The following is a 14,625-nucleotide window of genomic DNA, read 5'->3' as shown; positions in this document are numbered from 1 at the left end:
TCTGATGTGGTAGGGTCCCCTCCCTAAGGAGAAAAAAAACCCTTCAAGGTAACCTGGCTATAAGCTTAAGTGACAATACCCCTCATGACCCTGTAAACTGAGACTACTTAATCAGACTACATTTGTGTGTGTTACCAACGAAATAGTGTATTAAAAAACTATGCCACATGGACGTTGGGGGCTCAGTTCTTTGGGTACGAACCCAACTGAGTGGTGAAAGCAGGAATAAAGTTACTTCCTGGAAAAAAAAACAACACCTGGATATAACGACTGACTCTCTGTGCGAGAATCCTGCTACACTGAAATGGTGAGCTCCATCCATAATCTATTTTTCTGTTAGGAAGGGCACCAACAAGATAGGCCAAAAGAAGCTGACTTATGAACAAGTTGGAAAAGTTTTATGTGTACTTGTGTGTGCCCACACGTATAGTTGTTAGGTAGTTAAAAAACATGTAAGTTAGATCAAAACAAAACTAGTTTATCTTTTCCAGGGCAATAAAACCCCCAACAGCTTTGGGGTTGACTTCAATACCAGGCTCGAAACCCGAAAGTCCTATCCATTTGTGCAGGTTAAAAACACATGGTGCTGGGCACCTGGGTGGCTCCGTCGGTTAAGCATCCGGCTTCGGCTCAGGTCATGATTTCACTGTTCTGAGTTCAAGTCCTGCGTCGGGCTCTGTGCTGACAGCTCAGAACCTGGAGCCTGCTTCAGATTCTGTGTCTCCCTGTCTCTCTGTCCCTCCCCCCCTCATGCTCTGTCTCTGTCTCGAAAATAAACATTAAAAAAAGAAGACTCAGTACTCTAGGGCTGTACACAGTTGTGGCCTTTATCAGTTGTGTATTCAACTACACCTAGACAACGAAGTTACGTCCCCCAGACTATCAGCCGAGGGAGGTCCGCAAAGAACAAAAGGTCAAGCTTTTACAAAGTAGGCTGATCAGAAAATGCTGGGAAGTAACCCAAACTCAGGCAGTTTTGCCTTTCTCCAAGTTTGGCCTTTTCTTTCTTCGTTTTTCCAAGTTTGGGATTTTTTTCGTTCTCAAACACTATACCTGTTTTCTGGATGTCGGCCGCACGTTTCTCTGTAATTTCCCGGGATGGATTTCTTTCCGGGAGAGGACGGGAGGCGCAAGGGCTGGGCGCAGAATCTGGCAGCAGCAGAGACACGCAGGGGCAGACAGGGTCCTGGGGCTCCCTCTGCCGCGCCTCCCCGCGCGGCCCCGGGCGGCGCGCGCGCGGCCGGGGACGGCCGTGGGGGCGCGCACAGCGGGTTAGGCGGCGCGCGCGGGCGGGCGCCGCGTGGGGCGGCGGCGAACTCGCCCCCCCGAGAGGGCCTCGCGCGCCCGGCTTCCTTCTTCCGGCGCGCCGCCGCCTCATCCCGGGCCGGGCGGGCGGCGGCGCGGAGGCCGCCGGTGGCGGCGCCGAGGGCCTCCGGGCGGGGCGGGCCTCCCGCGCTCCCGGGACGCCGGGACCCCGCGCGTTTCGCCCCCAGGCCCGCGAGGCCCGGGCAGAGCTTCGCCGCCAGCGCCGCGGAAGGGCCCGAGGACCCCGGCGAGCTCCTGCTCCGCGGAGGGTGAGCTCGGGGACCGGCGGGGTGTGGGTTTCGTAGACCCCGGGCCCCGACCCCCACCCCATCCCGGGGGGACAGGAAAACGGGGTGAGCCGGCCTTTCTTTGTGAGCACCATCCCAGTGTGGTTTTGGTGACTTGACCTCTCTAGTTCGTGGGATTAATGAGAGGAACCTTCATCACGTTAATTATGCAATAAGGCGGCGTCCTTGCTGCGGGATGGTGTGACCGGTGGAATGATTGATACTTGGTGATCTATAATTTACTTCTTTCATCTTTGGCTGATAATTTGCATTTATGATTGGGTGGAAAGAGAAAGAAAATGTTCCACTTGGGTGCAAGGAGCATGCAGAGAGAGAGCGAGCGAGTGAGCAGGGAAGAAGGTAAGGTAACATGTGTACCCTTTCCTAAGTGCACTATTAAGCACGTCTTTGGTGGGTGAGAAGGGAAAGGATGGCTGGAAATGCATCTTTCTTGCCAGAGTGCTCTCAGCCCTGATTTTGACGGTCGAAGGACTAGTCAGAAGTTGGAGGTTGAGGTATAAATTTCTGCACCACTGGCTAGGAAGATGAACCAGGTTTTCCAAAAGCTGTCGTTTTTGTTTTCCAAGTCTCTAAAGGCAGGAAAGGACTGGTCAGTGAATGAATAGAAGGCAGTGCCACTAGCCAGGTTCTGTCTGGTTAGCTAAGCAGGAGGACTGTCATAAAGGGTTTTTTTGTCTGAAACACCCAGAGTCTGGGGCTTTGGGCCATACAGAGTTGGGTATTGGTCAGTTTTAACTGCCAGAGTGAGAAATGTCTCAGACATTCTTAAAATTAGACAACTGAATTTAGCTTGGGCTTGCTGATCTCCAGTACCTACTTATTCACTCTGAAATTTTCAGTGACTGGGTTAAAAAGAAAAGACACAAAGAGAAACTAACCTTCCCACTCCCCTCATTATAATTATGAGCCCATCTTGGCTCAAAATTGGAATTTCAAGATGGAAAGAAAAACCTTTCCATCTTTGCTCTTGACCCTGAAGAAGAGAATCTCAAAGAAATACCTGACAGGAAAATTCTTTCCTTCCCCAGAGTGAAAACCAGAGTGCTTACAAAAGTGAACAAGGAAAGAAAAGAATCAGGAAATATCCCAGGCAATTTGCAGCTATATTCAGATCATTTTTCAAATGCTTGAGGTTATACAATAAAAAGGTGGGAGAAAGCCAGAAATAGAAATGGGAGAGAGGTGAATTCAGGACCTTTGAGATTGCAGGAATGAAGAGTCTTTTTTTCTTCTGATACAGGTCTGGAAGAATCTGGATGTGAGTACATAAAACTTCAGCTTTCCATCTGCATAACATGAAATTGCTTTTAATTTTAACATTGAACTCTTAAAAGAGTAAAAGGAAACACAGCTAGACTGTACTACCTGCATCCCAGGCAGTTTGGGCTATATTATGTGTTAAATGAGTTGTATGTTTATTTTGCCAGCCAGCTCTATTAAATCTGTAATCTCTCTAATTCCACGCATTTGGCTTGTTTCCAGTTACTCATTCATGATGTGTCATTTGGCTAGAATTTGCCAGGGTGTTAAAGCCTAAAGAAATACAAAACCCAGAGAACATCTTGCATTGGAAGATTTCATCATCCCATCATCCTCTACAGGAATTCTTTACCCAATGTCCAACATAAAATAGATTTAATAGGATTTAATTATTTTTTGTGACAAAAGTGATTTCATTTTCTGTAGGAAGTTACAGGAGTTTTTTAAACAAATACCTCTTTTGGTACATTTAGAATATTCATTCATCAAAAATTCCAAATACAGCCCACCTCTGTAAGAAACCTGTACTTGAATAATCAAAGTGGTTAACTCTTTCTCAAATAGAAACCAAGTTGTATTAAGTAAGATGATCTTATAATTTTTAATGATGCTTATTGTTTTTTTTAATTATCCTATACAGTGGCAGGAGGGGCCAAGAACCTCAAGCAAAGCAAATACTTCAAGGAAATGTGGACCCCAGGCTTCAGAAGGTGCGTGAAGGAGAATGTGATCTCACTAGTTATTTGAGATTCCTGTCATTTAGTTTTCTTACTGCCTCTTTTCCTGCTTTATGGAGATTTGGGGAAATTTAAAACTCTTAAATAGGAGTTTAACACTTCTACTTACAAATGTTTCCTGAAATGTGGTAATAGAAGCACCCTCTCCAGCTAGGGATTAGGTGAGTTTGGTACTGGCTGTGAGCAGTGCCTGACATGTAGGTAGCCCCAGGCAGGTGTTTGCCCTTCCTTATTGTTACTCATGAGAATCCGTCTTAACCTTAGGTACATTCTTCAGCTGGACAGAGTAAGGGATGTGTTTTCATCCTGGTAACTAAGGCTGATAATTCTAAGACTGCAAATTGTAATGATTATGGCCCAGTAGACAAAGGAAATTTCTGAACTTAGATTGAAAAAAAAAAAAAAAAAAAAAGCCCTATGAACTTAGAAGTCGCAGCGACTGTCATGGCACTTTATATGTAGTATAAATTTATATGCAACATTTTATCTTCCTACCTTGTGATTTTTAGTGATTTTATTGATTGGGTGATAACATTTTTGCTCAAAATCCAAAGATACAGGAGGGTTGATTGTAGAATGTCCCCATTTGCTCCAGCTCTCAGCTACCTAATCTCCTTTCCTATCAATCCCCTAAAGGCTACCAGTTCCTTGTGCATTACCAGACTTTTTTGTTGAAGTTTCCCTTAGTGCCTGGCTATGTTTTCAATGAATGTTTTAAGAACTGAACACCAGACTCATGATCCTTTCCCTGGAGTATGTATATGATGAGGGTGGAGACTCAGGAGTTGGCAGCTCAGTAGAGGACCCTTGACACGATGCTTTATCTGGGCCACTTCCTAGCCCCCTAGCTTGCTCAGCACGAGGGACACTGTCACCTTGCTGCTTTGGGGACACTGACCAAGCTGTTGGCTCAGGTGCTGCATGAATTCCCTTACTCTGTTCCACCTCTTCTCAGCATTCCCCTTACCCTTTTCTGTTCTTAACCGTGGCACTTAGCACTTGATGTGATCATATATATTAATAGCTCTATTTGTTTATGGCCTGTCTGCCTCTAGAAGCACCATGAGAGCAGGAAGTGGAGGTTGCTATATCTCTGAAGCCTAGAACAGCTCCTGGCTCAGTGTGGGCACTCTGTCAATACTGTTGAATAAATGAATGACATTTGGGAAAAAAATCTATTGCAAACGGAATTAAAGGGGCTTATTTACCACAGGACTTTTTCAGAACCTTTAATAAGCGAGTGTGCTAGAAAAAGTAGAACAAGGCAGGTGGGAGTCAAACGCTTCAGCACAAACCCAGAAAGATTTTGTGCTTTTGGATGGCAGCTCAAACAGAAGGAAAAGCCACTGGCAGGAATATTATTGGCAGCTGACCAAGATGGATTTACAAGCATCTTTTTGCAAATGCAGGGGAGGGAGAATTTGCACCAAAAGATGGTAATAGAACCAAACCCATTGTTAGTCATTACAAACATGTAAAATGTGTGCTGTCTTTTAGTTTAGAGAGAGAGAGAGAGAGAAAGAAAAAAAAGACTGGGATTTCTGGTAGGTTCAGCTATGTTCTTGCTTCCCTCGCCCTGCTTTCCACATAAGAGGAGAAATCACCTTAACTGCCAGTTCTGACTTGTGGGTTTTCTGAGTCGAGCCCTCTGGCTTGGTTTCAGAACCTGACATCTTGAAGTGAAACTCTCATTTAATGACTGGAAATAAGAAAGCTCTGAAGATGGGTATGCTGACTCCTGGGGGCCCAGGGGCCCCATTCGGGGCTGCACACCGTGACCACAGGGGGTCTGGGGCACGCTCAGGTTTGCCACCATTAGCTGCAAGAGGCAACTTGGGAGTTGTCTTGGCTCCTTGAACAAAGGAGAGTTAATTACAGAAAATGTCAGGCTTTTTAAAGGCCATTTGTCACGGGGCTGCCGGGAGAGCAGTGGCCCTTGGCAGAGCCACGGAGGAAAGACTGTTCATTTCAGGCCCCAGTCTCTGCACACAGAAACGTGCGTCTTGAGGGTGTCATCGTTGGACAGGAGGCAAACCCCATGGGGAATTTGTATATTCAGGGGAAACAATGCAGTTAGTGGGGTGGGCTTGGAGGAGTTGGGCCCAGGGGAATTTGGAATGCCTTTCTTTTTGTTTAAACAGAATGAGCAAATTACTGTAATTTTTCCAAGGTCAGACCAAATCCGAATTGTACAGAGGCTAGTTGCCTATAGGTGGGAGGACTGGAAAGAAGAAGAAATGGCACAGTGATAGAGGTCTTTGATTCCAAGGAAACCTCTTTAAGCTGTTTTTTCAGAGTACACGTAATTCGGAGCATCAATAGACGGCTAGTTGACAGATAATCTTTTTGCTACTAGTTTTCATTCTTATAATGGAAGGAAGTGGTAGGAAAATGGTTATTATGTCAGAATGCATAGAATCTGCATTTTAATAAGATCCACAGCGATTCATGTGGGCATTGATCATTGAGAAGGGCCAGGACCAGCAGTTCTTAGCCCTGTCTGCTCCTTAGTATCCTGAGCAGAGGTTGTAAAACAAGTCCTGGATCCATCTCCAGAGATTTGTATTGTTTGGGCTCCAGTGTTCTTGGGGCCCAGGACATTGCTATAGTATTTAAAAGTTCCTCAGGTGATACTAATGTACAGCCAGGGCTGGACCACTGCCCTAATCATAAAGTCAAACACCATTAGGTAGATACCTAGATTGAGAATACATGTAGCCTCAAAGCAGAGGCATGCTCTGGCTAACTGGAACCCCTAGTCTGTAGGATTTCTAAAAATGAAACCCATCAGATGTTATGGATCTTACTAGTTTGTGTGCTGGTTTTTAGAGACCTCAACTCCAATGATGATGAACTAGTTTTTAGAGACATTGACAATGACGATGGTGATGATGATGGCGATGGTGATGGCAGTGGTAATGGCCGTGGTCTAGGAAGGTAGGTGTAGGTAGTGATGTGAACCATTTAGCTGGGTTAGAGCACTCCTCCTCCACTTACAGAAATGATGTTGAGTCTGGGGAATGGCCACGTGGTAGGTGCTTTACATTTTTGACTATATGCCCAAGAAATAGCTTGAAAATTTAAATCAGATCATGACACTACTACCCTTCTTCTCATGGAAAATTCTGTTCAGTGGCTTTCCGTTGCTCACAAGGTGAAACTAAATTCCATAACTGCTATTTAATAAGACGCAGCATTGTCTGACCATATCTGCTTTTGCTCCTCTCTAACCGCGCTCTGGGAACTCCAGCCACAGGGGCTTCCTTTGGTTACACAGGGATTCTGTCCTGTTATATTTTCCTCTCACAGCACCATGTCTTTCTACCTTATACCACTTCTGGGATAGACTCTTTGATGCATGTGGGTGTCTCTGTTAGACTACAGGCTCCATAAAGACATAAACTGTGCTGCTTATGTGTTTGGTTTGGGACTCATTGTATCCCTGGCATTTTGTTGAATGGATGAATATACATTTTCATGATGATTTTGGCAAGTAAGTATTTTTTAGGTTATTGTGTCCTTAGAACCGTATGCAGATATACATCTACTTGTGTTCATATGTTGTAAACTGTAGAGATACCAGCCCTGTGGCAAGGGGTATTTTGAGAGGGACCAGGCTTTAGTCTTACTGGTTCTGGTTGGTGTACATAGCACATGACTTGGAGAACAAGTCCTGGTTTATCTACATTTTTGCCGTGACAGCTTTTCCTCTTAAGTCTATGTGTAATTTTTGAATTTCCTCACTGTAGACGATGAAAAAAAAGGTAAGTGCTTAAAAATAGTGCATCTCTCTGTCTCAGGCTTCCCCATCCCCCCTAGCAAGAGCCTCCCTAGAAAGCATCTGTATGTAATGTAGTGTTTCCTTGCAGACCCTGGGTGAACAAGCCTTCCCACCTTCCGCAGGAGGCCCTGCCTTTCTCTGTGCAGGGAAGACCACCCTCCCTGACCCCTGCTGCCACTTCCGTCAGAGGAGTTGAGTCTGACAAAGTGTAACACCCTGATGGAGGAGTAGGCCTGGGGCACAGGGGGATTAGAACCAGGTGGGGGCATTGGGGGCCTCCAGCCATATTTGTAACACTTTCTTTCCCTTAGAGACACTTAAGTACAGCAAAACTATTAGAGCCCAGAATCTGTTTTTGTTATATATTCTATATACCTTGTGTTTTAAATATTAAATTATTTTTAAAAGCTAAATGAAAACTAGTGAAAATGTATTTACTAAATATTCAGATACATGTTGAATTTGTCACTTAACCACATTTTCTCCTGGCTGGAGAAAGGAGTTTACCATCCTTTCCCAAGTGGTAAGGAAACTGCAGTCGATGGAAGTCAGGTAGAAAAAATAAACAAATAAAAACACCAGGGTGCATGTATGTGAGTGGCATTATTTGTATTTTATCAGTTTTTATTATGAAATGGATATATGCTTGCTGCAAAAGCTTTTTTTAATATATAGATGTACAAAGCAAAAAATAATTGCTGTCATCCTCTCAAGATTGTATTGTATACATTACATGTATATGTGTTTATATGTGTATATAATCACGTACCTTCACATATGTAATTATTTTACAAATAGGGTCACACATTCAGCTTTGCAACTTGCCCTTTTTGTTTACAGATATAAATTGACATTTTGGATCTAGGTTGTTGGCTTGCCCTTCACAGAGTTTTATTTAAAAATTTTAAAAATGTTTTGGACTTCAGTGACATTTATTACCCCCCCCCGTTCAAATGCATGTAACTGCTATGATTTATAAAATGTGATTTTATTTTCAAGTAATATTAAAGTCTTAGGAGCTTTTAATTGTTTTCTAGACTCAGGTAATAGATATTAAATATATAACCACTCTCGTGGATATTGGAGAAATATTTTGAGGTTGAAATTTGGGGCCTCATCCTTTAAAGAGTTTGGAAACTCTTCAGGTAAAGGGTTGGGCAAGGTGCCTTCAAAAGTACCTTTCAGTTCTTTAGAGTTTTCTGATAAGTTTCTAGGTATGTATAGTCATTCAGCAAATAATGGTTGTTGACTTCCTGAGTGCACAGCACTATTCTAGCCCTTGGTACACTCAGGGGTGCTTGCATTCCACTAGGGCAGGGCAGATGGTAAATGAGTGAAAAATAAGTGAAAACATTCAGGCTATGGTAGGTGCAGTGAAGGAAATGAAATAAGGCAGGATGATTGAGAGAGGGTTTTTGGGGGTTCCAACAGGGTGGGGGTCAGGGAGAGCTGCCTTTACCTCTGCTGTGCAGGGAGGGGAACAGGCTCTGCTTATCTCACATTTATAGAATCTCAGTGGCCAGCAGAGAGCGCTCTCCTTCACAGTGATCACCCTGGCTCTGTGGCCTCCAAGGAAGCCTGCAGCAGGCACAGGGTCATTGGCAGGGTTCAGCCTCGTCTGGGCAGCTCTACTCAAGACCCTGGTGAGGGCCTGTGGTTTTATACTCATCAAAAGAATATTTTTTGGCAGATGCTATGGTTTATGCACGTGAAGCTCTCCAAAGCTGCAGCCCCCTTCAGAATCTTCAAGTGTCTTGGGCTGTCCCTGCCCGTTCATCTTGATGGGGATGAGAGGGAGGTGGAGGCTTCACAACTTCCCTTCTCCTGATCTGATGCAGCGACCAGGTTCTGGGCAGGAGAGGGCACTCTAGACGTCTTGTTAAGTAGGAGTCTAGTTGAAGTCTCTTTAAAAGTTGAACGGGTGTGAAGTAAAATTGCTATCGGGAAGAAGACATTGGTTGATGTAAGTTGTAGAGGAGGTCCATTGGCATGCTTTGTCTCAGAGGGGCCTCACAACACATCGGTAGGAATGCAATGGTGGTTTTATCCTGACAGATAAGAAAATTGGGTAGACTCTGGGAGAAGAGAATAGATCTACCTCCACCCCCTCCCCACCCTCACCTCCATACCCAGGCCTGGGTAAAAGAGTAAAGCACTCCTGGCTTGAAACTCAAATCCAGGATTTAGGAAGGCAGGCACAGCTTCAGGATAATGCAGGTCTCACTATTCAGGTAGCCTAGTTGTAGAAATCCAATCCCTCAGCACCTGCAGAGCAGGTGATAGGACGCTTCATTTTCATATAAGGCTGTTTATTCATTACCTCCCTACTTTTATGTAGAGGTGAGCTCAGTGGGCCAACTCAAATTAGATCCCTTCAGATTAGTTCCCATTAGAAAGATTGCATTCTTAAGCCATAAAAACCTCCCAAGTGCTGGCTTGATAGCTGGGGAGGGTGCTCATGGGCCAGAAGTATAGGTCTGAGCATAGCAGGACACCATGAGTGGGCAGTGCCAGAAGGTTCCACTGCTCTGCAGAGCAAGTGGGTGTATGAGCGACACAGCCGCAGGTGGCTCCTCTCCTCTGTATTCACTTGTCCACACAACTTCTCTTAGCAAAGCATGGGTTGCAAGCCCAGGCCACTCAGTCCCCAGACCTGTTCCTCAGCCTCTAAGATTCCCTAAAAACTTGTACAAGGGAGCAAATGCCTTTCTGCTCTGGTTGCATACCTCCTTCCTGGTACTTGTCTCCTTTCTCTTTACTCCCTCCCCAGCGCACATTGGCTCCTCTGCCCCTCTGCCGTTCTTGAGTGCTCCCACTGTGACCCATGGGGATGGACCCCTTTGAGCGTCACTGTCTTGGAGGGACAAGTTCAGTGGACTCAGGACTGCAGTACCTTATGCCGCTGGGCACAGTGTGTGCCTCACTTGGCTCTGGAAGAGAAGGATTAGGCGCTAGAATCCCCGGGGATGAGAGTCCCGCCTTTCTTTTCCTGTCTCCTTGGGGCAGGCCATACTGTCGCCTTTATTTCTGGCCACCAAGAAGGCTGTTTACAGATTAGAAAGTCACAGAGGGTCAATTTATGTTTCTAGAGGGACTGCTACAGGACATTTAATCCTCTTCACCATCCTGGAAGGAGGAGGACCTTATCTTAGAGGTGGGAAGTCAAGGTTTAGGGAGGTTAAGTGACTCGCTGAGTCACAGAGCTGACGAGTGGTGGAGCCACCTAGGGCTCTCTGCTTTGTGCCATGCTGCCTCAGAAAAGAAGGACTGAAGGAGAAAGAGAGACTCAGCTGAGGCAGGCCAGCGGGCTTCAGGTGGTTAGAGAGGGGTTAGCATGCCCCATGTTGGGTAGTGTAGCTGAATCAAACACAGGACTTCCAGTGAAATTCGAAACTCAGAGAGACAACACATAGCCTCTTGAAGTATAAGAACATCCTATATAATATTTGGGACATACTTCTCCTGAAACATTATTCACAGTAGTGCCCCCTTATCTGTGATTTCACTTTCTGTGGTTTCAGTTACCCATGGTCAGCTGCACTCTAGAAGCAGATGATCCTCCCTACGAATGGACAGAAGGTCAGTTAGTTGCCTAACTCTGTGTCACTGTGCCTACATCACTCACTTCACTTTGTCTCCTTTCATAGGCATTTTCTCATCTTGCATCACCACAAGAAGGGTGAATACAGCACAGTAAGATATTTTGAGAGAGAGTCCACATTCACATAACTTTTGTTATAGTGTATTGTTATAATCTACTTTATTATTAGGTATTGTTGTTAATCTCTTACTGTGCCTGATTTATAAATTAAAGCTTCCTATAGGTATGTATGTATAGGAGAAAACAGACTATGCAGGGTTCAGTACTATCTGTGGTTTCAGGGATCCGCTGGGGGGTCTTGGAAAGCATTCCCTGTGGAGAAGGGGAGACTGCTGTATTACTCATCTGAAATTCAAATATAATTGGTTGTCCTCTATTTTTATTTATTTAATCCAGCAATCCTATTTGCAGACCCCAGGAAACATGCTGGGTCTAATGTGCAATGAGCACCTATAAAGATGTGGGCTGCACGGCAGGTGGTCAGTTTCCTACTGCAGGATGTACTCAAGTGCAGGCTGGATAACTACTTAGTAGAGGGAATTCAGGTTTCAGATGCCTGGTTCCAGTGAAATTCTGGGATATGAGTATTGAGATAAGCAGGAGAGTTGATTACCTGTGTCCTCGCTTAGCTCTGTCCAAGCTGGCATTCAGAAGCTCTCTGAAATCGTATGTCATCAGCACCTTGTTGAGAGGACCAGTTCTCACTGCTGCCCAGGAGTGATGGATGGCCTCAGTCAGCTAGTGAAAACCCACCCAGCCCAGCATGATTTCTTTAAGTGGTTTGGTTTGGCTTGAAGAAGCACTGTGTTAAAGGTGAAATGAAACATACTTTTTTTTGTCTCTCTTGCCAAGAATTGACTGTGACTTCCTTCTTCTTTATGTGTTCCCTGCAGCAGAGTGTGACTTGCATGACCTGCTGAGGACTGACATGCCCTGCATCACTTCCCGGGCAGTGATAGCATGAAAAACACCCACCCCCAAGGTTCTGTGCAGACTCTTGCAGGCAAGTGAATGGAGACAGAGAAGCTCCAGCGTTCACTTTGACTGTTTTAGAGATTCTCTAGGTATGGCTAAATCTATCTTGTCAGCATGTCAGGATTTTACACAAGGCCCGCTTGTAATTGCCTCAGTATGGTTTCTTGCCTTCTGCAGATTACCAGGGCAAAGTAGGGCCAGACCTCCTTCTGCCTACCTGCTTCCTGACCTTGGCTATTGCTGGGCAACAGGGACATGTTCTGATGTTAGCTTGGGCCAGAGAGGAATCAAGAGGCAAATCTGCAGAAGCAAAAGCTTATCATGTATTCCAAAAACAAACAGAAATGGCACCTTTCCATCAGAGTGTTCTAAATTTGTTTGAATTATCAAATGATGAGTCCATATTACTAAGAGTAAAATTTAAGTTAAATAATATAAGTCAAAATACCCTTATGTCAACAGAAAAATTTTTTCAAATATTTGTATTGATGTTATTAACTAAAATCACCTGTTCTTTTTATTACCTTTTGTTTAATTGATTTATTTATAAGTGCCAGGCGCATTTCACTTTTGTTTTCCAGGAAGAATTACTGAATGGCTGACATTTGACAACATGCACCACCAGTGGCTTCTGTTGGCCGCATGCTTTTGGGTGATTTTCATGTTCATGGTGGCTAGCAAATTTATCACGTTGACCTTTAAAGACCCTGATGGTATGTATGCCTCCTTGTGGGATGGATTTCAGCCAATCCAGACAATGCTGTGGTATTGTTCCTGGGTACAGGCACAGATGACCTTTGTCACAGAATCAAAGGAACTGTAATGCCAGAGGTGACCTTGGAGGTCATGGCATCCGATTCCTTCATGTTATAGAAGTGCAGGAGAGGGGTGGAAAGGGACAAAAGTCTCTTCCCCTGCAGCTCCCCTGGGCAGGCGGAGCACACTTCTCTCTGGGCGACCTTGGTGGCCTCTTCCCAGCAGTACCATTCTCCAGAGCATCTGCTGGGCTTCTGGTTTGGGAGATCCCCCTGTTTGGTGTCATCATGAGATGCTGCCTTGACAGACCAGCATCTCTGTGTTCTAGCTGGTGCTGTGTGCTGGTAGCCATGTGTTTGAAAGTCACCTTCAGTGTACCAGAAGGAAGGTGACTTAAATATGTGTTGGGTAGTTTGTTTTTACTTTAATGTTTGTTTATTTTTGAGAGAGAGAAAGAGCAGGGGAGGGGCAGTGAGACAGGGGGACAGAGGATCCAAAGCAGGCTCCATGCAGACAGCAAAGAGCCCAAAGCGGGGCTTAACTCACAAACTGCAAGATCAAGACCTGAGTGGAAGTTAGATGCTTTAACTGACCGAGCCACCCAGGTGCTCCTGTGTTGGATAGTCTTTGAGGACTTTTTGATTCCCTTTACTTGACATAGGAGTTCAGAAGAAGACATAAAGTATACCAAATCCACCCTCAGAAGAGCATATTTTAGTTTATGCCCCTGACCTTTGCTTACCTAGTCGTCATGTTTTTTCTTATAAAATGGACATGCTCCAACACTCCAAGATTGACCTGAGTACAGTGAGGCTCTCTGACCTATGAGGTTGCTGGATGTATGTAAGGAGGTGCACTGATGCTCATCTTGAATCTGAGGCAACTCCTTCTGTGGCAAAGTGAGGCAAGGCAAATGGGAGATGTTGAAAAGTTCATGAGCAGATTCAGGGTGGCCTGAGGACGTCTGCGTAATAGGGAGGATGCTTGTGAACGTAGGTGTGCACGGCATCTTCATCCTGCATAGCCCTTCACGCATTCACCTGCAGATGGCAGCCCTTAGGAAAGGGAGATCAGGAAAGTGTCCGTTCCAGCGGTTTTCCCCACTTACCCGCAGTGGCTGCACAAACTGTGCCTTCTGCGTGGCCAGAAGGTTATGGGCCCTGCTCCAGCCCACAGAACTCCCTGCTATGCTGAGGGCTTCCCAGTGTCCCTACCCCCCATTCTCATTCACTCGCTCACCTGCTTTCACTCTCTCACCCTGTCTGTAGAGGAACAACAAGGCCGGAGGCAGATGTGCAGGCCAAAGAGGGAGGCTGCGTGACTGGACCCAAGAGGCGGTTCTCAGCTCCACAGTTTGCGCTCAGTAATTCAGCTTCTTCATGCTCGGGCCTGACAGGCTGTCATTACAGGTGCCACCCGCACCGTCCAGGACCTCTCGTGAGAACCCGAGAGGTTTTCAGGGCCTCAGGAAGGCTGTGTTAACTGCAGGTATCTGAGGTGGCCAGGAGCACCACATTGCACTGTGGTAATCACAGATAATCATGGTTCGGCCTCTGTCAGAACAGCAGGCACTGAATCCTGGGGAGTCCTTGGAATCTGAGACAGTGATCTCAGCTTGACCATTTGGGTGTTTCTTCAGCTGCTCCAGTACAGTTAATGTACCTGTTGGTGGAGATTCCTCGTTAAGGGTTAGAGGAATTGTTCTCACTCCCTGCGGCGTGTTAGAACCATCTGCGGGATTTTATGAACCTTTCTCTTCTGGCCCAACCAGAGACCAAGTGAGTTAAAATCTCTAGGAGTGCAACTCAGGGGAGATCCGCAATTATAAAGAAAGAAGCAGCTGCTGAGGATGTGAGATTGTTGTTAAAACGGGTCTCTGTCCACACGTTTTACTCAGGATTC

At 45.5% G+C, this 14,625-nt stretch overlaps 2 protein-coding genes across 7 annotated transcripts in view; one reads left to right on the top strand and one right to left on the bottom strand.

Moving 5' to 3' along the window:
* NMS (neuromedin S) overlaps positions 1-1,191 on the bottom strand; it is a 51,554-nt gene extending 50,363 nt beyond the window's left edge. For all 3 annotated transcript variants that reach the window (XM_039253133.1, XM_039253135.1, XM_039253136.1), the window contains exon 1: positions 1,054-1,191. The gene's annotated coding sequence lies outside the window, so the exon portion shown is untranslated. The remainder of the gene's footprint in view (positions 1-1,053) is intronic.
* A 249-nt stretch (positions 1,192-1,440) lies between these two features.
* The window catches only part of CHST10 (carbohydrate sulfotransferase 10), a 30,100-nt gene continuing 16,915 nt past the window's right edge, over positions 1,441-14,625 (top strand). Inside the window, exons 1-5 of one of the 4 annotated variants that reach the window (XM_039253139.1) lie at positions 1,441-1,574; positions 2,854-2,871; positions 3,514-3,583; positions 11,886-11,995; positions 12,549-12,680. In XM_039253139.1, coding sequence (XP_039109070.1) covers positions 11,953-11,995; positions 12,549-12,680 — 175 coding nt within the window. In that variant the 5' untranslated portion in view covers positions 1,441-1,574; positions 2,854-2,871; positions 3,514-3,583; positions 11,886-11,952. Of the gene's footprint in view, positions 1,575-2,853; positions 2,872-3,513; positions 3,584-8,515; positions 8,537-10,950; positions 10,971-11,885; positions 11,996-12,548; positions 12,681-14,625 lie in introns of those variants that run through there. The other 3 variants (XM_039253138.1, XM_039253140.1, XM_039253141.1) reach the window with 3 other exon arrangements.

Source organism: Hyaena hyaena, unplaced genomic scaffold (genome assembly GCF_003009895.1).
Source record: "Hyaena hyaena isolate Hyena2069 unplaced genomic scaffold, ASM300989v1 scaffold_438, whole genome shotgun sequence".
NCBI lineage: Eukaryota > Metazoa > Chordata > Mammalia > Carnivora > Hyaenidae > Hyaena > Hyaena hyaena.
Note: the sequence above shows the minus strand (reverse complement) of the source record. Positions and strands in the feature narration are given on the sequence as shown.